The sequence below is a fragment of the Thunnus maccoyii genome, chromosome 11 (genome assembly GCF_910596095.1).
Source record: "Thunnus maccoyii chromosome 11, fThuMac1.1, whole genome shotgun sequence".
NCBI classification, from domain to species: Eukaryota; Metazoa; Chordata; class Actinopteri; order Scombriformes; family Scombridae; genus Thunnus; species Thunnus maccoyii.
In genome coordinates, this window is record NC_056543.1 from 5,503,010 (window position 1) to 5,528,677 (window position 25,668).

At 38.0% G+C, this 25,668-nt stretch overlaps 1 protein-coding gene across 3 annotated transcripts in view; it reads left to right on the forward strand.

Annotated features, from left to right (window-relative positions):
- The window catches only part of LOC121907430 (inactive dipeptidyl peptidase 10-like), a 204,495-nt gene that overhangs the window by 175,977 nt on the left and 2,850 nt on the right, over window positions 1–25,668 (forward strand). For 2 of the 3 annotated variants that reach the window (XM_042426992.1, XM_042426993.1), the window contains 18 exons: window positions 2,599–2,719; window positions 4,605–4,759; window positions 6,648–6,745; window positions 7,104–7,227; window positions 9,753–9,791; window positions 12,364–12,471; window positions 14,494–14,585; window positions 14,774–14,821; window positions 15,616–15,737; window positions 17,691–17,735; window positions 20,781–20,879; window positions 20,981–21,050; window positions 22,263–22,457; window positions 23,372–23,426; window positions 23,743–23,842; window positions 24,336–24,394; window positions 25,165–25,237; window positions 25,507–25,580. In XM_042426992.1, coding sequence (XP_042282926.1) covers window positions 2,599–2,719; window positions 4,605–4,759; window positions 6,648–6,745; window positions 7,104–7,227; window positions 9,753–9,791; window positions 12,364–12,471; window positions 14,494–14,585; window positions 14,774–14,821; window positions 15,616–15,737; window positions 17,691–17,735; window positions 20,781–20,879; window positions 20,981–21,050; window positions 22,263–22,457; window positions 23,372–23,426; window positions 23,743–23,842; window positions 24,336–24,394; window positions 25,165–25,237; window positions 25,507–25,580 — 1,677 coding nt within the window. Of the gene's footprint in view, window positions 1–979; window positions 1,024–2,598; window positions 2,720–4,604; window positions 4,760–6,647; window positions 6,746–7,103; window positions 7,228–9,752; window positions 9,792–12,363; window positions 12,472–14,493; window positions 14,586–14,773; window positions 14,822–15,615; window positions 15,738–17,690; window positions 17,736–20,780; window positions 20,880–20,980; window positions 21,051–22,262; window positions 22,458–23,371; window positions 23,427–23,742; window positions 23,843–24,335; window positions 24,395–25,164; window positions 25,238–25,506; window positions 25,581–25,668 lie in introns of those variants that run through there. The other variant, XM_042426994.1, reaches the window with a different exon arrangement.

A 25,668-nucleotide genomic window follows, 5' to 3' on the forward strand; every position in this document is an offset into this window, starting at 1 on the left:
TCCTGAACAAGTGCACTGTAGTTTATTTTGGGTCAATTCCACAAGCGGTGTCCAGGGGCCTCATTTATAACTGTTGTGTGGGTTTGAAAGATTCGTTTTCATGCAAATGTTTGATTGTGCAGAAACAGAAACCTTTCCTGCACCTGCACATCGACTGTGAAAATGAGAGAGGATGCATTCTGGACTAAATATAGTGTTCATACAGTAGTTGCAAAGTGAATGTGTGATTTCATCAGTCATGTAGATGTCTGTATAGTTACTTAAAAAATATCAATGGGTGAGCTCCGGTGGCCATGATCTGGTGGTGTACAGCACTGCACTTCTCAGCATCCACTTCCATGTTTGACCACCATGTTTAATTTCAGGAAGTATCTGATTAGTTGAGCCGACTGCATTCATGCTGCTGCAGCTATCAGCCTCTCAAACTTTCTTTTGTCTGTGATACTGTTGCCAATGAATGATATGTTTGTCAATATCCATACAGGATCTGTCATTGATCATTAATGGGTAACTGAGGGAGATATGAGGCTTATCCAGATACCCACATTTTCACGTGGATTGCATGCAGGTGTGCTTGTGCACAGTTGTATAATTCTGTATAAAGGTTTGGCATTTGTACATTTTGGCATAGATCCTGTGTAGATTTCAAAGTGCTGTTGCAAATACTAGTGCACCAAATGTGTAATAATCTGGCTTAAAAATAGTGCCCAACAAATGCACTATTTATTCCAGTTTCTAAAAAACTGCAGTGCCCAGCTCTTTTAGCAGCCTGGTCACCAGAATAAAACGTTGGCAGTTTACGTTTCTGCAAACCACAGAAACGTTGAATATCTACGTTTCAACACATGAATTACGTAGACTATTAACATTCCAACAAAACGGAGCATATTAACATTTCAACAATACGTATCATATGAACATTTCTAAAATATGTATCATCTCACCATTTCTAAAGTAACGCAGTTCACATGCGATCTGTATGAGCTGATCTTTCCTCTTAGGAGAAGGAGGGGCAGGTTGATGGTTAGTAAGTTCGTTGGAAGTCAGAAGAGAACACGGTTTGAGACCACCTCGAAACCAATGTCCGCTTCTCGTTTCAACCGACAAAAGCAGGTATTTTTAGCAAAATGTCAGGACATTTGCAGCTGTTTTTCTGGTGAGAAAACCAGGTGTTTTTAGAGAGACATCTGCCATTTGTATTTTATTTTTTTATTTTTATTTTAACCCAAACCATGATCTTTCCCTAACCCTAATCAAGTGGTCTTTGTACCAAAACCTAACCAGACCTTAACCACAGCGTTGTCACACCATAAAACATCATTATTCAACAGGTAGAAATGTTAATATGCTATGTTTGTAGAAATGTTGATATGATACGTATTATACGTGTTGAAACGTATATATTCAACGTTTCTGTGGTTTGCAGAAACGTTCAATACCAACGTTTTCTTCTAGCGACTGGGTTGCTTTTACGAAAATAAATGATATATTTTTGAATGACACTATCTGTTAATGTAATGGAAAATACTTTCCATTCACCAAATATGTGACAGTAGTTTGGTTTTAATACAGTTTTAAAGTAAAGCAGTGTCATCAAAAGGTAATTCAATCACTTTGGGTAACTAAATAATTGTCTTTGTAGTGGTAACAAAATTGACAGGAATTTATGTTATTGATATTTTATATTGACACTGTCTGAATGTCTTATTTTCCTAGCACAGATGTCTATAATTTGATCAAACTTTGAGTAAAAAACATCAAATGGCTGATTTTTAGCAATGAGCCCAACCATCCCATATGTGCAGATGGTGTATCGTAAGTAAGTCTGCTGTAACTGTAAATAATTGTTTCTCTGAACCTTTCAGTACATGCACAGACCGCCTTCTGGACTGATGATATCTTGATGGCTTCCAGCCAGACAGCAGAAGGCTCTGCTGACTGTGAGGTTGTGTCAGTGCATGGAGAAGGCTTTTACTAATATTTTTTTTATGGAAGATCACATAAGGCTACAGACTTCTGTGTTTTTGGAAAGGCAAAAGAAAGATTCTTTTTTTCTATCTCAGAGAGACGTTGCTCTGTGTAACATGAAGACATGGACTCTGATGTTTGATTGATCAGTCGAATTATATGTATAGCATTGTTTTTATTCTACAGCACAATGTCTGTAGCACTCTTCATATGGTTGGAACTATTACCAATGAAAACTACCCACTTCCTCTGTTGTTCTTAACACCTAGGGTTTGAATCTAAATGTTGATCAGTGTTAAAGGTGAGAAGAGCATTCAGGTTTGGGGATTTTTACTTACTGGTCTGAATTTGGAGAGACGTGTTAACTCCCACAAATACCTGATGATTTACAGACACTGCTTTGCACCTTTTAATCCTAAAAGAATAGTCTGGATGCTTGAACAGATAATGTGTGTATCTAATATTATGAATAATAATCCAGTGGATGTGTGCTAAAGTTGTGAAGCAGAATATCTGGGGTATACTTTTTTACAATTTTACAGCCACCATTTTTTGCCTCCTGCATCATTTCTCTACACCTTCCCATACCATAACATTTAAACCGTGACTGTTTGTGCTTTGTCCTGACAGCTCTACATATTTGAAAATAACATCTACTACCAATCAGATGTCAAGAGTAACTCCCTTAGGCTGACGTCCTCGGGGAAGGAAGGGGTCATCTTCAATGGGATTGCTGACTGGCTCTATGAAGGTACATATCAGCTTGTTTACATATATATATTTTCATATTCAGTCAAAGTGCAAAACTAGCAAAGGCATGCAGTTTTGACCTTTGCTTGTTAGCTGACCATGCAAGACAAACTTTTGAACAACAGGAAGTCAATGTCAGATTTTAGCTGTGGGGAACCTGCATTGCCACAGTAGGTTTTTAAACATCGCAGAGGTTCAATTATAATATCTAACTTAATTTCAAAGCATTGACAGATTGTCCCATTAAACTAAAAATGTCTGTGTTTAGAAACATTACCTTATGAACGACAGTGATTAAATATTCACTATGTTTGTTCTAGTACAGATATCTCCCCACTGGGTGTGAAGAGTCGTTTTATGTGCTTTAAGTAAACACACACTGTGTACACTTTGTGACTCTGGCCCATCTCTCAGGAGAAAAGAAGATTATGTAAATCTCATAAAAAGGCAAGCAACCATAATAACTGCACTGTTGATTCATCTTCTTTTTTTGTCCTTAACTATACAATAATGTAGCTATCACTGATGGTTGACCCCAAAATTAGAACCACATTTAATACCTCTTTTGTAATATCAGCTCTTTTATTTCCTCTTAAGTGTGTTTGGTTCTGTATTTGAAGAGCGTGTTAACCATTAAGGACTACACAGGAATACATTTTCTATGAAATTACACTTTGAATACATTTAAACATCTATTATCACTTCAAAGGGATATAAACAGTAACCTACCTTATTACCAAAGTGACACAGATCAGTATCATTAGCTGAATATGACATTGTGTTAAAGATGTTATTAATGCCAATTCAGAAGACTGAGCTTATTACAGTTGGTGCTATCTCAAACTGGAGATATATCTGATAGTTTTGACATGGATAAACTGCAATTTTACTGAGTTATTAGTACAATTCACCATCTTGATTGTTTAAAACATTGAACCTGTTTCTTTGTTTCTTTATGCCATCTACATTTAGCCTCAATACTAAGAATAATTCATAGTGCAATGTCAATAACACATACAAAAGTTCACACAATAATAATATTTATTTGGTCCTAGGTTTAATGTACAGTGTGCACAGCTGAGGTACACTGTGATTTCAAGGTGACATATCATGTGATTTTCTGTTATTGTTATAGTTATGATGTCTGATATCTATGTTAAACATGGTCAAAGGTCCAAAACTTGAGGTGAACATATGTAAAATGCCCAGTGCTTCAGCCTGCTCTGAACACTTCATTTGCAAGGTCACCTCTACTTCCTCCTAGTGATGGCATCAGATTGTTCATGCATGCCCACAAATGGCCATTGGTTCCACAGCCTTTGTTGCTAAAGTTGTTCCACAGGTTGTTCACGTTGTCCACTTGCATATTTCAGATCTGATTCACACTTGAACATGTATAGATGTATTTGAGAAATGTCCATTTTGAGTAAAGAAGTTAAATCCTACTACTATTGTGTCAGCCAAGAGGCAGCTGCCAGAAGCTGGCCTATCAGAACAGAGTCGGTAGAGGGGGGCCTTAAAGAGACAGGAGCTAAAACGGCCTGTTTCAGACCGAGGCTAAACTGAGGGGCTGCATTAAGGGCCAGTATATCTTTCTTAAAGTTATTCCAGTAGAGCCCAAGAATAATGATATAGACCTGGGAATGTGCATGATATGTCCCCTTTAAATCTGCTATGAATTTGAAAATATCTAACTTTGTTGCCTCCAGTGGTAGTGTCAAAAAAGGCATAATCGCTTCAAAATGTATACATAGTGGCTTTAAATGCCTAATGACAGATCACATGTTGTGTTTTGAGTGAGTAAAATTCTTGCTTATGGATTCTTGCATCACAAAATTGATTCCTCACAAAAGAATAAAGCTCATTCTGGGTCTTCTTCTAATCAGAGGAGATCCTTCAGACCCATGTGGCACACTGGTGGTCACCTGATGGAGAGAGGTTGGCCTTCCTGGTCCTTAATGACAGTCTGGTACCCAACATGGCTTTACCCCGCTTCACTGGCATGACATATCCCAAAGGAAAGCAGTACCCATACCCCAAGGTAAGCATTATTTAGAAGACATACTGTACATCTTATAATATCCATAGCCATGTTTCCTGGCAAATATGAAGAACAAACTGTTATTTGTCTTTTAGAAAATGTTTTTTGCTCAATGAAGAGGGCAAAGTCAGTCTACGATATGTATTCTCACATCATGGAGTACTGCACTATTTCTATCATATTTTTCTTATTGCTCCCATACTGTATAGTAATACTTTGATGTGACATTTGTTCAATGCAGTTTGAAGCAGAAAGCTGAAGGAGAAACAAAAACAGCCTCCCCAAGTGTGTGTTAAGCAATTACTGTATATTTTTATAAATAGTCTCTGGTGTAGAGCCGTCACTATCCACCAATGTCCATTCTGAGAGACAGTACAGAACAGGCAGGGAACCAATTTCCCCACTGACAGAAAAGAAGTTGGCTCGCAAAAATAGCCATATTTATATGCCTATCTTTGATTGAAAGCAACACATGTTCTCTCTGTAGATCTTTCTACAGACCTCTCCCGCTGAATCATCAGAGGTCATTTTAGGAAGCACAGGAAATCCAAGTAGAAAGACTGGTTGTAGGTGAAGTGGGTGCACCAAAAAAGAAAATTACTACACAGAATATCAAACTAACTTCTAGAATCCATTTAACATCATACAACACTGGTCTCTAAAGCCCCTTTCTTACACATGCAGTCTATCCTTGAAATGTTCAGGAACATTTCCTGCGCGGGTCATGTGTGAATGGGAGCAGGGATCGATGTTCAGGGAAATCTGTAGCACCAATTTCTCACCTCAAGACCTAGTAACATTTCAGGGAAAATGGCAGTATGGCTGTATTGTGAATGAAAGCAGTAACATTGCAGGAACAAGCATGTAAAGGGTTACGTCTGTCTGACAAAAGACACTTTCACGCGGAGCAAGCAAATCTATCACAAGACTCCGCTGAATAGAAGAGACATTGCTAATTTTTGAATGTTCACATTCTTTTGTAATTGTTTATTCATGTAACTTCAACGGTATTGCTTTCATAAAGCTACACTGATTATGAAAGAAATACAGTTAGTTACATTTTATAATAACAACACAAAAATAGCAATATCTCCTCTATGGTGCTTGGTGCGACAATATCACTGCATTACGCTCCATTTAACATTCTATTAGCTTTAATATCACAATCCAAATCATATCCATAATGTTAACTACTCTTACGGAGCACAGAGCAAAGTTTTGGTGAGTAGGCGTATAGAGATCAGAGGCGGTGCCGGGTGTCAGATGCATGGAAAAGATACAGCAAACTGGTTTGTCACTCCTGCTGATTAACGGGGCTCAGTGGGCGGACATGTCTCTCCACCAGAAACATCTTTAAATGTATCTACAGTAGGAGCGTTTATTCACTGACAAATAGCCTAAATTGTACACACATTGCACTGATGTTCACAGCTAACATTGTACTGCTAACTTCATACTCTATGTGTGAAAGAGGCTTAACAGTGTAATTATGTCTGAGGGAAGGTTTCTTCTCGATTTGTATGCAGAACAATATTCAGATGAGAGCCATGCCTGGTCTTTATGATAGTAACTTACAGTTGCTTCAATGAAGTGTTTTATCAATGCATCATGTTTAATCATCAGTCTTTTTCATGTCTGCTGTTTAGTTTAATTAGGGGGGAAAAAATCCAGTTTCTGCATTAAAACACATGCATTATTGTCTAACTGTATGTGCATTTTAAGAGTTTAGAGAACGACTTTGAATGAATTATTCATTCTAATTCACTTCGTCATTGTGCAGCACTTTAAAAGTCACACTTGCCATGTTGGATCGTGCTCCGTAAAGCATTTCCCACTGCAATGATGTGGGGCTTTTGTTTAAAGTCTTGACTGTTGATTCTGCATGCAGGCCGGCCAACCCAACCCGGCGGTGAAGCTCTATGTAGTCAATCTTTACGGGCCGACGCACACGCTGGAGCTCATGCCTCCAGAGAGCCTGAAACTACGGTGAGAAGTGCTGCTCTGCGGCTTTTTTTTTTTTTTCTTCTATGGTCTATTTTCAGTAGCGTTTTTTATTATTCAACCACATGCAAGGACTTGTGCTACTGAACTACTCATTAAACTTCTTTTGTAACATGCAGTACACATAGAAATTGTGTGCTGTGGTAATTTCTGCCCACCTGTGATCTTCTTCTTCATGCACATTTTCCTATTATTAAGTATTAAGTATTTTAAGACATATATATTATATATTATGGTCAACCTGCATGTCCTTGACTGATATAATACCAATCTACTGTCTTTGCCAGTGCACAGATAATTATAAGACTTGAAATAACCATTGTCATTACAATGTTTTTCACAGGGAACATTATGTGACAATGGTGAAGTGGATCAGCAAGACCAAGACATCTGTCAGGTGGTTGAACCGGTCCCAGAACATCTCCATCCTGACTGTGTGTGACACCACCACCGGAGCCTGCGTCACGGTCTGTGTTTTGAGAGACAAACAGATAGAGATGTATAAAAAGAAAGATGTGTCCTTGGGTAGAGAAGAAGACTGAAAAATTTAGAGGCATCACACCCTGCTTGTTTTTATTACCAATGATGATTACCAATGTGTATCAAAGACAAATCTAAACTGTCCTCATGTAAGGGACATTACAGGAATGAATATTTCACATATAATTCACTTAATACTTTAAAGGCTCAGTCACATCAGCATTTAAAACTGCAAAATCAATTTATTTTAATAGAATCACTGACTGGCTTACAGCAGTTTGTCTTCAGCTGGATACTTTACATGTTTTTAAGGAAATTACTATCCAAGAATTAACTGAACAATTTCACACACGACACCATCATCAAGTCCACTGGACATAACACCTCACATACTCTTATTAGATGCTCTAGATAGTATAACTCCGTGCCTGCTCTCAATCATCAACAGTTCTTTATCTTCTGGATGTGTTCCTGATTATTTTAAGACTGCTAGTGTTCAGCCACTCCTCAAAAAACCTGGTTCTGATCCCTCTCACCTTAGCAACTATGGACCAATTTCTAAGCTTCCTTCTATATCAAAAAATCCTTGAGAAACTTTTCTCAAATCAATTGTTGTAAGTCTTGATCAGCAACAATGTTTTTGAGAAATTTCAATCAGGTTTCTGACAGCAACACAGCACAGAGACCGCCTTTGTTAGAGTTATCAATGATGAAGGCTGACGCAAGTGAATGCTCGGTGCTGGTTCTGCTTGATTTTAGCGCCACTTTCAGCATGATGAATCATAATATTATTATTAAAAGGTTGAGAACTTGTGTTGGTATCTCCAGGACTGCCTTCCAGTTGTTCCCCTCATGTGTTTCTAACAGAAAATTTGTTATGTTAATTGATGGCTTTACCCCCTCTCAAGCATTTTCTATGTATGGAGTACCGCAGGGCTCAATTCTAGGACCAATTTTATTTTCTCTTTATTTACTCCCTTTGGGCCACTTTATCAAACATCATGATATTTCATTTCAGTGTTGTGCAGATGATACTCAGATGTATTTGTCCTGTGAACCATCTGAATCAGTTAAGTTATCTTCCCCCTAATTACCTTTAACTGCGGTTAAAGAGTGGATGGCAGAAAACTTTCTTTAGCTTAACTCCCCCAAAACAGAAATCCTCATTATGGGCCCTGTGCACAAACAAGTTCTGCCTGCTCTTGGCTCTCTAGCTCAGTATGCGTTACCCACTGTTAAAAACCTTGGAGTAATTTTAAATCAACCTCTCTCTCGAGTCCCATGATAAAAAGCATATCTCTAGAATTAGGTCTTTTACTGTTTTTAATGATCTTCAAATAATTATTCATACTTTTTAACATTTCTCGTCTAGATTATTGTAATGCCATGTTTACATGTCTTGGCCAAAACATGATTGCACGGCTTCAGGGTGTCCAAAATGCAGCAGCAAGACTTTTAACCAAATCACGAAAGCATGATCATATCTCCCCTATTTTAGCTTCCCTTCACTGACTGTGCTTGTTTGTGAAGCACTTTGTAGCGGAAGTTTCTAAAAGTGCAAAATATATATAAAGTTATTATTATTAATAATAATAATTTTCAGAATTTTCAGAGTTTCTTTCCAGAAACTCTTTATTGAATACAATTATGTACAACCCTGATAACAAAATACAAGTGGGACATAAACGGTACAAACTATTGTGACTGACTAGCACTAGCATATTACTGGCTTGCTAGTTAGCTTACCAGCTAAAGTAGTTCACCAACTAGCCCTGCAAGTAATCACTAGGCTTACATAACTAAGCTTCTACCAACACATATTTTGCAAGGACATGCAAATGAACTTTGTTATGACACTTTCTGGTGTGAATGGGCCTTAACTTTTGTATTTGTTAAACTATTGATTTTTTGGAAAATTGAAACTGAAATTGGAACTATATTCCTGTGGTAAGCTTCTTCTGTATTCCCTCCATATTTGGATGACACACAGACTAGTGTCAACCCAGCAGTTGAACTGTGGGACTCAACAGGCTACTCTCCAGTTCTGTGGCTTCTGATTTGGTGTGATTTGCATGAACAAACATGCCACCCAGCCAAGAGACAGCTTAGCTCAGGCCTGGACACAGATCCCCTGCCAAAACTCTGGCTCAGACTGGGAATGCCGTCCCCAGTGGCGTGTTAAAATAAACGGCAAAATAAGGGGTCCATTATGTGACAGATGATTGTGTTTGGAAAATATGCCACAGAAGTGTTATCACAAAAGATGGTTGACAAAATACGAAAAATGTGAAACTTGCAATTGTTTTGTTGACATAAAAGAAAACGTATTTTGTGAAAGAATGTGATTATACCGTATCTTACAACACTGCTCTGTTCATCCTTTTTGTTGTTCATTCTTTTAAAACCTCTGTATATCAAGTGGAAGTAGCAAGTAGAACCAAGAAAGAAAGGCTGTAAAGATGGGAGAATTTTGATGAGTCTCACACTTTGCTCTCTTTGACATCTTTTTCAGAGACTTGAAGAAAGCTCCGAGCTCTGGCTTTCCAAGCAGGTAAAGTTCTCTCCTCTCCAGGTTTCCAAGTCTTTACTGTGCTATAATTTCACCTGTTAATCCTCTCTATCTCAATATCTATCAAATGATGTGACATAAAGCACAACTTCCCTCAAGATATAGAGAGTGAAAATTGGTGAAGGTTCTTTTCATCCCCCAAAATCCTGCCCCTGATGATGCAAACACCAGCTGAGCAGCAGCAAGAAAGACTCATGTCAGCCCCTCAAATCATTGAAACTGTGAGACTGCAGGGAACTGCAGTCTTTCCTGATACTGCTCGGTCTCTATATCATATACAGTATCTATATCATTAGTAGCAAAAACTAGAGCCTTCCTCTGACATATAAAGAGAACTGACAAGTGTATTGGGTGTATTTGGGGTGTCCATTACGTTACGCTACGTTAGCACCAAATCAATAGTTGTCTGTTAGCAAACTAAGTAACTAGGACTTTGACTACATATGATCGCAATATCAATTCAGTGCTAATGTTGAGCTAATGTTTGCTTGAATAAATCGAACTTAGAAGAAGAAGTAGCTCTACTTCTTCATTCGCTCATGTTGGACTGGAGGCAGACACTACAATGACTCTTAAGGGTACAAAGTGGTATTACGAGACAGGACTGGCTAGCTGATTAGCATGCTAACTTCAGTAAATATCTCTGCAACACAACACATAGACATCTGTGACATAATGTCAAAACTGTTATTTAATCACATTCTGTCAATAATTTTAGGGTTTTTTTTTTTAATATTTTAAACTGAAATTCTTACATATAGGCCCTTTAAGGCATATTCCTATATGAGCATGATTTGTGACATCACAACTAGTTTGGAGCCAATCCTGGTCCAGTATGCAACTTATACATGCGTGATGTGGAAACTTGAAGCCTCCAGTGCACATACACTGAGAATAGACTTTGAGTGAAGTATGAGACATGTTGTGTCCAATAGTTAAACTTTTAAAATGAAAAATATTTGCATATTCATAGATTTGGCTTGAGGAAAAACAAGGTTATTGAGCTTTTTGTGGAAAATACATATCAGAAACCTATTATTAATCCAAGCAGGGTATTTTTTTATGTCTTAAACATTGTCTTTTTGTCAAGAAACAAATATTTACTTCAGATCATCAGAGAGATTTGCCAGTACATTGTGAGTTTTTTCTAATGTTTTCTTGCAAACACTTACCCCTGCAAAGACTGCACTATAGAATTTACTTGTTTGGTTATGAACCTCTTTTCTTGTGTAGAAATGTCAAGAGCGGCATGCATATTCAGTAGCCTGGCATCAGATAAGAACATAAGACAAACATAACACTGTACAGCTAATTCCATATATATATTTATATATTATATTTTTTTCAAAGGACAAAGTGTGGTTTACTCAGCTTTAGCATTTTTTTTATTTATTTAGAGAGTGGGAAAGCTGAGATGGAGGCAGAGGAGAGAAAGTTCTGGCAGGATTTCATCATATAGCCCTGCAGCCATACATGTTTGGCTGTATAGCGGTGGATAACTTGACAATCTTGGCACACACAGAGCTTGCTGTCTTTGTTAAAGTGGTAATCTGCAAGATGCTCATTTACTAACTGAGACATTGTGTTAGTGCAGGGAAAGGGCCTTTGCTTTGGGACTTTTATGTAAGATCCTCACATAAGACCTCAGAGATCTCTGAGGCAGAATGTGTTACTATGTGAGATATTTACTGATTTACTTGTCAAATATAAATCACAAAGTTAAGCATTGCCTTATTTCACAGCAGGAATGTATGCCAAAAGAGTTCAAAATATTTAATGAGGTTATCTAAGTTTTGTTTTTTTTTTCATTTGCCAGAGATGACTTTGATTTTCTGCTGATCAAGTAGTAGTATTCAGATCCTTTACTTACAGGATAAGGCTGGCAATTTTCTATATTCTTCTTATTGTCAATAAATCTCATGTGCAGAGCCAAACCAGCAATGAACTCATTCAAGTATTGTGTGTGTATCCGAAGTCAAGGTCCATAAAGGCTGGATGATATCATCAGACTTATTTTCTGAGGCTTTACAAAGCTGCTCCATCCACAAAAGACAGATAACTGGTTTCACAGGCTGAGTAGTACTCCCACTGACCCTTTATGAGTAAAATCTGTGGAGTGCCCCTTTAAGTACAGCACCAGTGTGAGGTTGTGGTAAATGGTGTAAATAAATAGTTTTTCTCTCTTCTGCATTCTGCTTCCTGGGACAGGTTTTACTCTCCTCTAGTGTTACATCAATCGGTGGTGTTGGCAATTGAGAAAATGGATATTTATTCATGTAAAAAGTGGTTTGACTGTGAAGGCCATTTGCACATCTCTCATCATCGTTTTTAAACACTTAAACACACAGACTGTTGATGTCAACTGTAAGCATATGGTAAGCCTCTGAAAATAGGATACTTAAAATCATACTTCACACCTTTTTTGACAGATTCATTTATTTATTTTTATTTTTTTTACCAATGTTTATGTCCAACCTCAAATAGGAACATGTTGATTTAGATCTGGTGTAGTGATAAATACTGTGGAGTTGATGTTTCCTTGTTTTTCCTGCAGAACCAAGAACCGGTGTTCTCCAAAGACAGCAGCAGATTCTTCCTGACTGTCCCGGTCAAACAAGGAGGACGTGGAGAGTTTCATCACATCGCCATGTTCACCACACAGGTGAAGTTTATAGCCAACTTACCCATGACTTAATGAAGTATACAGTCACTACGTTTATACACAAGGGGTCAAGTTAAGTCCTTCATTCTCTGTTACTTCTTAGACGAATTCTGTGTATTTCCACAGCTTTATTAGAGCAGTTTTATTCAATGTGCAGCCAAGTGTATGCTCTCAAATAGTTAGACCAAAAATGGAGGAAATTATTCACAGCGGCCTTTATTTGTCATGCCATTGTGTTATTGAAGTGTTGCCATATTCAAGAAACATCTTGCATCTGATTTATAATACTTTCTTCCCCACCAGTAGAGGCACAAAATCCGATAAAAATAGCCTGTTCTCATCTTCCTCATCCAAAGAAATCCATAAGGTGCATGTTAGTGGGGATGAACAGGCTTATTTAAAAACAGATTTGAAGGCCATTACTGTTTGTGTTGCACAGAAGTTCTTATTACTCATTTTATTCCAATAATAAAATTACTCTCCCCATATTAAAATTCATGCAGTATTTATTAATGTGATGAGCCAGTTTAGCCAATAACACATTTGTTAGATTTGATAAATATTTGCACAACTAAAAGAAGTAGTTGCTCAGTACTTAGCAATAAATAATATGCAAACAAGCCACAAATTTAAAGACATAATAGGTTGTCAACACCTCTATGGTTAGGGTGGGGTTAAGTTTAGGGTTTGGTCAAAGCTAAAATAATTATTTTGCTAGGGGCTGATTGTTGTAATGGTTAAAAGAAACCAGCATAGATTGTTGTGTGAACTCAGGTCTCCTGTGCTAAAGTCACAAACTTAGTTCACCCATCCGCTCAACCTGACCTGCCTACGTGAATTTGTGGGTCTATAACGTCACAATACTTCCGACTTTGCTCCTGACAGACAGTACTCACATGGTTTCGAGAGGTCCATGTCAGTCAAATATAAACCAAAGTAATGTTAGGTATTTGAACTGTATGGTGGCACTAGAGTGGGGCTATGTGGGGTATAGCCAAACCAAGACGGCATTGAGATAGAGTTAGAACAATGAGGGTGACAGGCTACAGTACGTTAGCTCCTGCTCACTCTTGGCAGTGCTGTTAGCAATGTTAGCCAGCCGGCAGTCAGAGGGAAAAGTCCCACAACCAGCAGCTTCAGGAGGTTCATTCAGTGCTGATATGAGCAGAACTCCTAGCTGGATTATTCTGTCACTAAATATACAACTTTTTGCAGGCATTTCCTGTGGTCCGAGATGTGAACTCTGTAGCTTTTCTTTTATTTTGCTTCTGATTGTTTCTGCATCTGCCTGTTGTCTGTGTGTTTGGATCCAATCTACCAGTCCTTTCAGAGTGCTGGATATTATAATCTTTAACCTTTTTATGAAGGTTGATTGTCATTGTTTGTGTGTAGTACTTTTGAATAATCAGATGTGTTTGCCAAAGGCATATGGTACATGAAACTGACTCTCAAAAGCCACACATCCGCACCTAGTCTTGTTTATTTGTGCATTTACTACAGATTCTGTAGCCGCAGCAATAAATAATTAAACTCCGACTCTCTGACACTCTGTACACCCAACCAGCCACGCCGACCTACCTCCCTACAGGTCTATTCAGTCTGAATACAAAGTATATTTGGCCTGGAACTTTTTTGCAGTCCGTGATAATTTGCTCTAAACAGCCAACGTAATATCTGACACCATGGCAACAATTGTGCATATGTGAGGCATCTGTCTGTGTGTGTGTGTGTGTGTGTGTATTGTGTAACAGCTCAGAGTTCTTTCTACTGCTGTTAATAGACATGGATAAGTGTACATTTTCTGCTCAAACTAAAACATTTTCCACTTGAACCTCAATTCAAATCTCTTCACACAACTATAAGAGGTCCTTGTCAGTGAAACATACACAGAGGCCGAGATATCTAAACAAATCCAATGCTGTGTTTTTGTAGGAAAATCATACCTGAGCATACAGAAGCAAAAAAGTTATTAGATGGAGCTTACCAAGTTCAAATAAATCTTTTTTCTTTTGGTTACCTCAGTTCAGAGCAGATCAAAACGAAGTCCGACATCTAACATCAGGGAACTGGGAGGTGACGAAGATCATCGCCTACGATGAAAACACTGACAACCTGTAAGTCTACTGTCGGTAGTTCAGTTTGCCATGAATAACACATTCACATTGTACATGAAAATGTGTGGTATGCTAATTTAAATGTATGGATTTAACTAAAGCAAGAAAAGCAAAGACATAATGAAGTTCAGATTTTTAATTTTGTGTGTCTGTGTTTGATGTTGCTTCTCTTTGTTTCCTCTTGACAGTTATTTTCTCAGTACAGAGGGTTCATCACGAAGGCGGCAACTTTTCAGGTTTGCTTTGCATTCAGTATTTGATGTTGACAGCTGCTGTACTTGTACTGCTCACAATGTACAATAAAAAAAAGATGTTTAATTAAAATTCTTATTTTTAACCTTTGTCCTTCAGCAAGACTCTCACAAGTCTTTTATCTCTCTGATTTCATTATCAGTGTAGTCACGCCATGTTTGCTCAGTATTTCTTTTGGAAAACAACCCTTTTATTACTGTGAATATAAGCACATCAACTCATAAGGCTGGTATTAATTAATCTTTTAATTATTATCAACGATTGTCATGGCAAAACCAACAATGCTAACAAGTATTTGCTGTGTAACCAAAGACTGATATAGATTCCTTTGCAACATAGAACTCTATTGTTGTCCAAAAACTGTTAAAATACATATCATTGCATTTTGTGAGTCATTCATTTTAATAAACTCAGACAGTGTAGATTATTCTGAATGCATTTGTAGACTATGTTATTAATCTCACACTTTTCCCTGTTTACACTGATTTACTACTTTGACAAGCTGAGAGGAATAAAGCTCCATTTATTATGTGTTTTTAATAGTTTTTGACAATTTTGAGAATTTAGCACAGAGATGCAGCCTGTATCAGGCTGCGACTTCACAGGTAATACTTGTTAGCGGGATGTTTTTATTGTTATTTTTGGTCTCTTCAAGGGACGTCTTGATTATAATATAAAATGATGTCGGCATTACTCTTCGTGGATATGTTTTACTTGAGAGGTTTTGTGCAGCTCGTCTTACAGTACTTTCCCAATTTATTATCTTCTCTCCTCTCAGTGTGAAAACCGTGGGTCTGTTCCCACGACGGTGTTTAACATGTGAGCTAAATAAAGCTCACTGTCTGTACTTCGATGCCGCCATCAGCCCCACAAACCAGCACATCATCCTCCACTGTAAAGGTAGGTCATCAAATATCCAAATTTAACTTTCAGGTTACAGGAGTTCGAGCGTTTTTAGCTTCTGTAACGTGACGTATTTCCAAGTGAATATGGATTTTGAGGACGGGGTATAATTATGAGAATGATTTCATAAAATTGTTCAGGGATTTCATTTGGTTATGTCAAAGCAGGTGTAATGTAGGAAGCCACAGCAGTGTGGAGCAGTGTACCAACCACTATACAAATAGAGAACTTAGAGAACTTCACCCAACAGTCGTTAAATCTGGGAGAAATGAACAAATTAGATTGCAGCCCCATTCTTCTGACCCATTATTTCGCTCTTGTAGCTGCTACAACTGACAAGTTAACTTTAAATGAGTCTACTCTGAGTCCAGGATGACTCATCAAAATAATTTTATGGGATTTTTCTCATCAAGGCTTTTTTTTTTTTTTTTGGAATGACCTACCTAAAGTCAGCACGCTGCTGTATCCATTTTTAAAATTCCTCTATAAAACTCATTTTCATGATTTGCTTTTGAGTAATTACCTTTTTCTTGCTTTGGATGATAATGATAACTGCAATATTACTGCACTATATAGATTAGTGCTGACTGACGATAGTAGAGGAATGATCTTTTTTAGGCAATAAAAGGATGTTATCTATATCCATTTTGTCATACAAAGGTTACACCTGCATTGCATTGCTTTCCTCTGTGAGATCCATGATGAAAATATGCAAATTTAAACATAAAATAACACTAAACTTAAGACAAACTCAACTTTTACCTTTAACTTAAAATGATCTTTACGATCAAAGACAACTCAAGATTTAAAATAGGATTATAATCAGTTTTATGTTCCTGTTTCCTATTTATGAAGCCATTGTCTTTATTGATGAGTTGAGATCATTTGGCAGATGTCAGGGTTCATCATCATCACCGGTCACCCTCCAACTATTCAGATCAATCAACTTCTAATCAGTTCCTAATGAGAGGTGAACGATTAGTCACTCTATTGTGTATAATTACTTTTAGATAGCATTATTGGGCAATGAGTAGTGTATTTAATAGAGGGTAACTACATATTGTTTGTGGTTTCAATTTATTTTGAGCAGATGAGAGTGCTTCATGCTCAGAAGCGGTTGGGCTTTGGCGTGGTGATTTATTGGACAATAACAGCGCTCCCTTTCCCAAAAGCAATAAAAAGAAAAGAGAAAGCTTGTTGTTTTCAGAAGGCCAAGTTCACATAACCTTGGCAAGCTTATCCTGACACCTGTTTTCATCAAGAGCAACACAAGCCTTTTAATTCTACTCATAAAATGCTTCTGAGTGGTTTAGTGTTTTCAAGCAGGTACATGCGCATAATGAAACCATTTCTCTATGTGACACAAGCGATTGTAGTAAGTAATACAAAGGTCAAACCTAATACAATACAAACAGATAAGTACGAGAAAAGAAATAAAGAAAGAGCTGCGGTTTGTGTTTTAGTGCAAATAAAGTGTGGAGTAGGTGGAATGTGGTGGAGGTGATGAGGTGAGTTTTGCAGTTGCAGAGGGAGTGATTCACTTGCAGCTCAGCTATTGAGTAAACCTGCCTTCTTATTAACCTCTGAGTAGGTATTTTGCAAAACGACATTGAAAAGATCTGACTTAATTTGACAATCTGAGGCTATTAGGGAGGCAATGTGAATAACCTTTAACCCCTAATTGATACAGGTAAGGTAGAGAAGGTGACAAGCTAAATCAAGATAAAAAAAAAAAAGAACAACTCTGCTGCCTGCGTTTGACTTTTGTGTAATTGCTTCAGAGAAGCAACCTGACATACTGTGTCGTCTTATTATTTCGTTTTAAAAATGCCACAGTTTCCACATGGTAATTTGTGAAATTACCCTTCAGTGCTTATGCGCAGTACACATGAGGATTACAAAATAATGTTTAAATTATACTTACAAGCTTCTTTTTTTATCCCCTTTTAGGTCCTGGAGCACCTACTGTGATCTTACACAGCCTCAATAATTCAAGTAAGGACTCCATTTAGTCTCGCAGGAATGATGACTATGTGATGACCGTTTTTATCATTGTTGGCAGGATGGCCTAGTTGCTGGTGAAAAAAATTGAGACTGCAGCAGGTCAGATGTTTGAAACCACACGGTCCACTTGCTTCAGAGTGTTTGATTGAGACACTGCAGCCCACTAAGCTTTACAAAAACAAACAGGAAAAATAAAAATTCCCCATTCACTGATTGTGCACTGAGTCTGCAGAGTCACATTGGTAGCATTTACAAGTTTAACCAAAACTGAAAAAATCTCCATATAATGAAAACATGCACGCATATCACATGTAGGAAAATGTAAGGTTATTACTGTGAAAGAGGCCATATTATTATATTAATTATATACTATTATGATATCAGATCTATGCTAAACATAGAGCTTGAGAGTTAACATATGTAGAAATGCTCCCTGCAAGTCAAAAGCCTTTACTACTGTAGTTTTTTTCATGGTTTGTTGACGTAGCCTCCTGAGTGATGCAGCTTCCAGAAGCTGACCAATCAGAATAGAGAGGTGCCTTAAAGGGACAGGGGCTAATACGGCCTGTTTCAGACAGAGGCTGAACTGAGGGGCTGCATAAACAGTCAGATACAACAAGATAAATACTAATTGCTATTTTTTTTTGTACTATAAACTGTAAATCATGCAAAGATATTCCAATAGAGCCCCAGATTAAAATATAGACCTGGAAATGTGCAGAATATAGCCCCTTTAATGTTTGCACTTGCAGCAAGCGGCTGAAGTCATGTCAGGCAAAGCCAGAAAAATGTCTTAATACAGTAGTCGTCTATCTTACGTTGCCACCTCGTCTGTGACAGAGCCCATCCAGATCTGTGGTGGATCCCGGCTGGATCCTTACTCTGTACTTGGTATCGATCCCCCCTAGTGATAGTGAGCGCTGCTACAGTACCAGTCAAAAGTTTGGACACACCCTTGAATGAGAAAGTGTGTCCAAACTTTTGACTGGTACTGTATATTGTTTGTTAATGCAGCCAAATTCATGTTATTATTGTTGACATTTACATATTTTTCTGTTTGTGTTGTGAGGACGAAGCAGCCAAGTGATGTAAATGCAGCTCAAATAAGTTGCTGCCACAGTAGTAATCAAATCATTATTTTATAATCCTGACGTAGCCTTTCAATATCAGCATAAATAGATTAATGACAGCCATCGACTGTATCGACATGTAAAATGAGCGATTGCGGAGCCGACAGACGGTTGTCTTCTTCACTTCACAGCCACACAGTCACGACCGTGCGGGCAGACAGCCGAGCCGAGAACACACAGCCCATTAAACCTCCGTCACGTCCCCCCTGTTCTTTGTAACCACGTATGTGCCTGCTGTGTAATGACAGCACCTGTGAGATTTATAGGCTGTTTAAAAGAAGTGAAGAGTTGTCTTCTTAACTGTACATATTTTTTTAATATTTCCATGACTTATGCCACAGTTTTAACAACATACATAGATCGCTGACTAAAAATATGTTGCTAATCCAGTGTGTAACAGGGCAGCACAGCCCCTGAATGATATGAAATACAGTAAGACGATTATTTACCATTGATACTGCTTTAGGATGATGAGGGAGTGACTAGGATGCAGGATCCTGCCTGCTTAATATGGTGTTGAGTTGGTTGTAAATGAATATTTTTGCCTAAGTTTTTTTTTTCCTCCCTGTTTTTAATGAAATGAACACTGTTGGAAAGACCAGACAAGAGACCATTGCAATATTCCACTCTGCTGGAAATGAAGGCATAAAAGAGTTTCTCTAAATCCTGTCTGCACATGAAATCCCTAATTCTGGTTATTTAGACCATTACTGGTTGAATTAGGGATTGCCTCAGTCTGATTGTTGAAGCTACCCAAGGTCTCACTCTGGAGTAATGTAGTCAATATAAAACCTGAATGGAGGTAGAGGAGATTTTCTTTTTGAAACTTGCCAACAGCGTTAAATGAAAAGGCCGTATGAGCTATACCTCATTTCGGGTTGATCCTGCTCAACAGGGAGGCTTATAAACTCAGATTTCTTCCATCTGTTCTTTTCATCTTCCTTTCCTTTTCCCCACACATGCTGTACACGCACACACTCTCACTCTCACATAGATCAACCATGCACATGTCTCCTCTTGTTATCCATGTCTGTATGTCTATCACTAGTTTTTTTTTTTCACCCCCCCACCCACCCCTCCCCTTCCAAAAGTTAACAGCTGTGCTGCAGAAAAGCAAGCAATTTACCCAGGGTTATTTGGATAGGCCCTCCATCCACAGCTGGGAACCCAAGCCCCCTGGCAGTTTCATAATGAGACGTCTATTGATTTTGGGGTTCCCATTAGAAATGCTGGATGAATTCCATTTCATTTAGTTGGTTCACAAATGGCTTGAATGGAAAAAATGGCCAAATCAGAGAGCCATTGTTTATTGCGTGTGGAGAAAATAGCAGAGCTCCTGTTTTTGAGGCCAGAACGAGCGAGCTGCTGTGTGTAAAACGCCTTTGTGAAATGGAACCTTTTGACTGTAAATTTATGCTCATCCAAATTTAACAGTGGTACCAATGATCAAATTATTATGATTTATGTTAAGGTCAGTGGCAAATCATTTTGTTCCTTTTCCCAAATAACAAACTATATCCAGCGTTTTGCAATTTTTTTGACAGTGAGGTGTTTCACAAATCAGTTTTTTGATTGAACATTTTATTACATTATTATATTACAGTCTCATGATTTAGAACTGTTTCATTTCTTTCCAGATGTAAAGTTAAACCGTAAAGAGATTAAATTCAGGAATGTACTCAGCTCCGCAACCCTTAAATCTACCACAAAATGAGACTGTGTCAAAAACAGTCCAGGAGACTCAGATCTCATCCATCGCACCTACACTTTCCATCTCATCTCACTACATCACCGGCTTGAAAGACGAATCCTCGTGTCATTAGGGGTCATTTGTATGCAGCAACACTTATTGGCAGGAATTTTGGGACTCTTTCATCCTTTAACTGCATCCCCTTCATCTTTACAGATTACTACATCCTTGAGAACAACTCTTTGCTGAAAGCAGCCTTGAAGTACAAAAGGATCCAGCTGACTGACTTCAGAACTGTTCAGATGGAACATTTTGGTGAGAATAAAGTGTTGGTTTCTGTACTGTTACTGTGGATCAGGGATGAATCAGTAATACATTTGCTTTTCTCTTTTTTCTTTCTTTTTCTTTTTTAACAGATTTACCTTTGAAGATCTCCTACCCACCAGACTTTTCTGATTCACGTCACTATGGACTACTGTTGCTGGTGTATGTACCATGTTATACATCAGTGATGAAAACAGTAGATTCTGTGTTTTAGAAAAGACATAAAGTTACATATTTTATACCAAATCTTCTCCAACAAGCAATACAGGACATATAATAGAGGCCTATTTAATGTGTGAGGCATGAAACTTTGCATGCAGAGTAACCAAGGTCATGTCGATACATCCTCTCGTCAGTTGCATTTGAATAATAAACCAGTTTAAGAAATTCAATACTGGAAGTAATATGTGTCTATAGGGCACAACAATATATTTAAAGCATAAGGCTGATGATATTTTATATATAAATACAATATAGTTTATTTTGACTCAATTCCACATGCATCATCCTGCTGCTGTAACACTCACTAGAGCACCAAATGTGTATTAATCCACAGATGAAAATAGTTCCTAACAAAGGCAATATTTCCTCCTATAAGTGACATTTCCTAAAACCAAGTTTTAGTGCCCAGCTTTTTTCTGAGCCTTAAAAAAAAAAAAAAAAACTGATTTACATCTTCAGAGGGAACCATTGGGCTCGGGGCTGAGTGCTACAGGCAGGGTAGAGAAGATGGAAAGTGTTGAGGGGTCAAGCCAATTTTTATTTTTATGGCCTAATATCACAAATCACCTTTGAAACCTTTACCTCAGGGTTTCAAAGTCTGTACAGCAATACAACATCCTCCATCCCTCGATTCGATTAAAAAGAAACTCCCCCAAAAAACTTTTAATTGTGAAAAAAATGGAAGAAACTTTATAAGGAGCAACAGAGGAGGGATCCTTCTTCCAGAACGGGAGGACATGCAGTAGATGTTGTGTGTACAGAACCAGATAGCAAAATTACAGTATGGAAAAACAGGATGACAAAATTATAGATAAATTATGAACATATGTGAAGAATATGGTGCCGCCAAACAAATACAGATTTACAGGACCTGAGTCGCGTGACCTCCATCGCTATGGAGACCTAGAAAGAGGAAAGGCTACTATTCACACACACACACACAGGGGAGGGAGAGACAAGAAGTTCAAAGACAGACCAACACATTGTTCATTATATTTTCATGGGAATGTTGAGAAAAAGACCTAAAACCAGGCCTCCGTAACTCATTAAAAGGGTTATTATAAAACAATTACAAAACTTAGAAGATCCTCTGTGGCACTTTTACAGTCATTGAAATCATTTCCTTATTTGTATCTCCTCTCCTCTGCTCAGTGACGGCTCCCCGGGTGGTCAGGCTGTGAGTGACCGCTACGCTGTCAGCTGGGACTCTGTACTGGTCAGCTCTGATAACATCATCGTGGCTCGTCTGGACGGCCGGGGCAGCGGCTTCCTGGGCCAGAGGATCCTGCATGAGGTTCATCAGAGACTGGGGACCGTTGATGTTCAAGACCAGATTGCAGCAGTAGAGTATGTTGTTAAATGTTCCTAATCTTATTTTTACCAGCATGAACTATATCATCCTCTTCTTAATATACAGTATACAGCCAGTAAAACAGTTTGCTACTAAATGAAAGATAAAAGTAAGAATCATTGACTTTTACTATTATTATTTATCATTAATTATTCATTTTTATCATATAAAAAACTCTCTTTTCTTTTAGTAGCTGTAGTGGAGATTGATTATATCACATAATCTTCATTCAGTTAGTTCAGATGTCAGGGAATAACAGATGAGCAAAACCATCTGCAGAGAAACATCATGTGTAACGGATGGAAAGCTCCAGAAAAGCTTGAGGTGTTTTGTCAACGGCTGGAATGACTGTATAATATAGCAACATGCTATCTGAAGCACTGTGTATCTTTGAATTTAAACACTTTGTTGTAAGTGGGAGTGAATCACTTGATAAATATGTCTTATTTTCATCCCTAAATTGGTCCTTTAGAGCGTTCTGTAGTGTAATTCTCTGTCTCGTGATCACTAAGCTTCAGCTCATATAGATCAACCTAAAAACAAATATGCCTCATCAAACTACATGTGCTGATTACTTTGCATTAATTAGCAAATATTACTGGAATGATTTAAAGTAAGAGCCTCTCCACAACAATCTTAGGCATCGTTTTTTTTTTTTTCCTGCCAGATGATTTACACACAAACACTTCATCTCCACTGATCCTCCATAACGCCATCAGATGTAATTGCAGAAAGATTTGTGACACTCCGCTGCAAATATACATTCGAAAACAGAAGGGTGATATTATAATGAAAATATAATACCACTCTTGCGATAATAAAACACCCCAGTCGTTTTGAAGCTGGGTTTCAGATGTTACGCTTGTTTTTTTTTAAACTGCAACTCATATAATATATGTATTTTTTCCAGATACATGATGAAATTTCCATATATTGATCAGACACGGATAGCAGTGTTTGGAAAGGTGAGTCTGTGTTCTTGTCTATAATGAAATGATGTAAAAAATAAATAAATCTCCAGTCTATTTTTCAGTATGCATATCACAGGCTGCTGCTCCTGCTGAGCAAAATCTGTGTAAAGAAGATGCATCGATGCAGTCTTTCACAAATTAAAAAGAAAGCTTATTTCCTTCTTGCTAAATTGCTGAAATTATGTTACATGCTGTTTTTTATTTGCATTCTACTAAAGCAGATCATTTTTTAAAATATCAAGGTGCTATTTTCAGTAATTAAGTTCATTTTGCAGTGGAATAAATGATTTTTTTTGTTTTTTTTACTCAGGGTTATGGAGCCTACCTAACATTAATGATGCTCAAGTCTACAGACAGTCTGTTTAAATGCGCCTGTGCGATGTCACCAGTGACAGACTGGAAACTTTACGGTAAGTACAAAATCTCTCCATTAAACCCGCCATCATGTTGAATTTACATTTGGATCTTACATCAAGTAGAGCTAAGATCTCCTCTTTATATTTTCCATCTGGTGAGTCAAGTATAAGTAAAACACTCTAGTATAACATTTGATGTCACGCTGGTGCGGAGGCGGACAGTGTAGCTAAAGATAGAATTTTTTTGTTGTGCTTTAATCTCTGCCTGTAAAAAGTCTGTTTAGCTCTGACAGAAATGTTGAATGTGAGGTGAGAAAGGCTTTTTGGCAATACGAAATCATATTTGTCGATCAGTAAGGAACATCCTTTACAGTCTTAAGATGACACTGAGGACCCTTTCACCCACACAGAGTGTTATTTTCCACTGAAAGCATTTCATTTGGGCTCAGGATGACAGGAGAGGCCACTTTGTTTAGGTACTTAGCTCCAGCTGAAGCTCTGTCTAACAGCGCCACTGTTAAGAATGTATCACTTCTCATTTGCACAGCATCAGCATTCTCTGAGAGATACCTTGGCATGCCATTACGGGATGACAGCAGATATCAGGTGCGTGTTTACCACCTCCCCTCGCTTGTTTGTCGTTGATCTTTGAAAGCCGCTTGCTGTAACATCACTGACACACCTACAGTTAAGCTCCCACGGTTACTGAATGTCTGCCGCTATCAAAGTCAGAGGCAGCGATGCTTTGCCTTTTCTTGTGTTTTTTCATGCTCTGTAGGATTTTGTCACTCATCTCTCTTTGGTAACTGTGTGCACTGGTGTGTCAGATCACATGCCGGAGGTTTTTTTTTTTTTTTTATAAGCTGCGGCAAAAGGGCTGCCAGGCTGTCTCGGGCCTCCTGCACAGACAGGATGTTTAGCTATCAGAAGTGTTTTCCACAGCGTTTTCTAAAGAGGCAGTGGGAACGAAACTGAGTCTTGCAAGCACATTGTAAACAACCAAAAACCAAAAAAAAAAAAAAAAAAGAGTCCTGGACAATTTAAGATCTGCTTTCGATATACTGTGACTTTGCATTTCCTGTGTTCAGGCTTGATTTTACACCTTTTTCCTCATAATTAGTACAGATGGTGATATTCCAAGCACAGAGAATAATGTCAATGGAAGATATTTTATCTCTTGAAAATCACTAATTGGAATGAATGACTGTGTGTGTGTGTCTGTGTGTGTGCGTTTGTGTGCATGTAATCAGGATATAAAGTAATTTACCACAATGCATTCATTTGATCACATTTGGTATCTTTTTATCGCCTTCCTCATTGCCAGTTGGCATATCTATCAATCTATTATCTCCCCACTATTTCTGATTTCCTCACAGTTCTCCAGCGTGCTGCAGAATGTTCACGCACTTAGGGAGCAGACGCTGATGCTGGTGCACGGCACAGCAGATGGTAAGAGAAAATAAATTGTGATAGAATGAATATACTGTATCTGTGGTGCATCACTGCGGAGCACAAAGAAGCACACAATCCTGAAAGGTAATGAGCCAAATGGTTTTTAATCAAAAGATAAAAACAAAAGTGGGTTATCTAAATTGATGCAGGTGATGCATGTCGAATTTGTTGAGTTATTTCCATCCAGCCAGAATCTGATTGTCTCTTCTCTTCCGGTTAGGATTCAGGCTGCGTTTTGCTGACATGTTTCATTTCTTTATTCCCAGCCAACATCCACTTTCAGCATACTGCTGAGCTCGTCAAGAACCTTGTGAAAGTTGGAGCAAACTATTCAATGCAGGTGTGTATCACAGAGACAACAGCACCGTGGAAGATTCTTTATACTGCATTTGTAATGTAAAGGAACAAAAACAGTGATCCAAATTTAA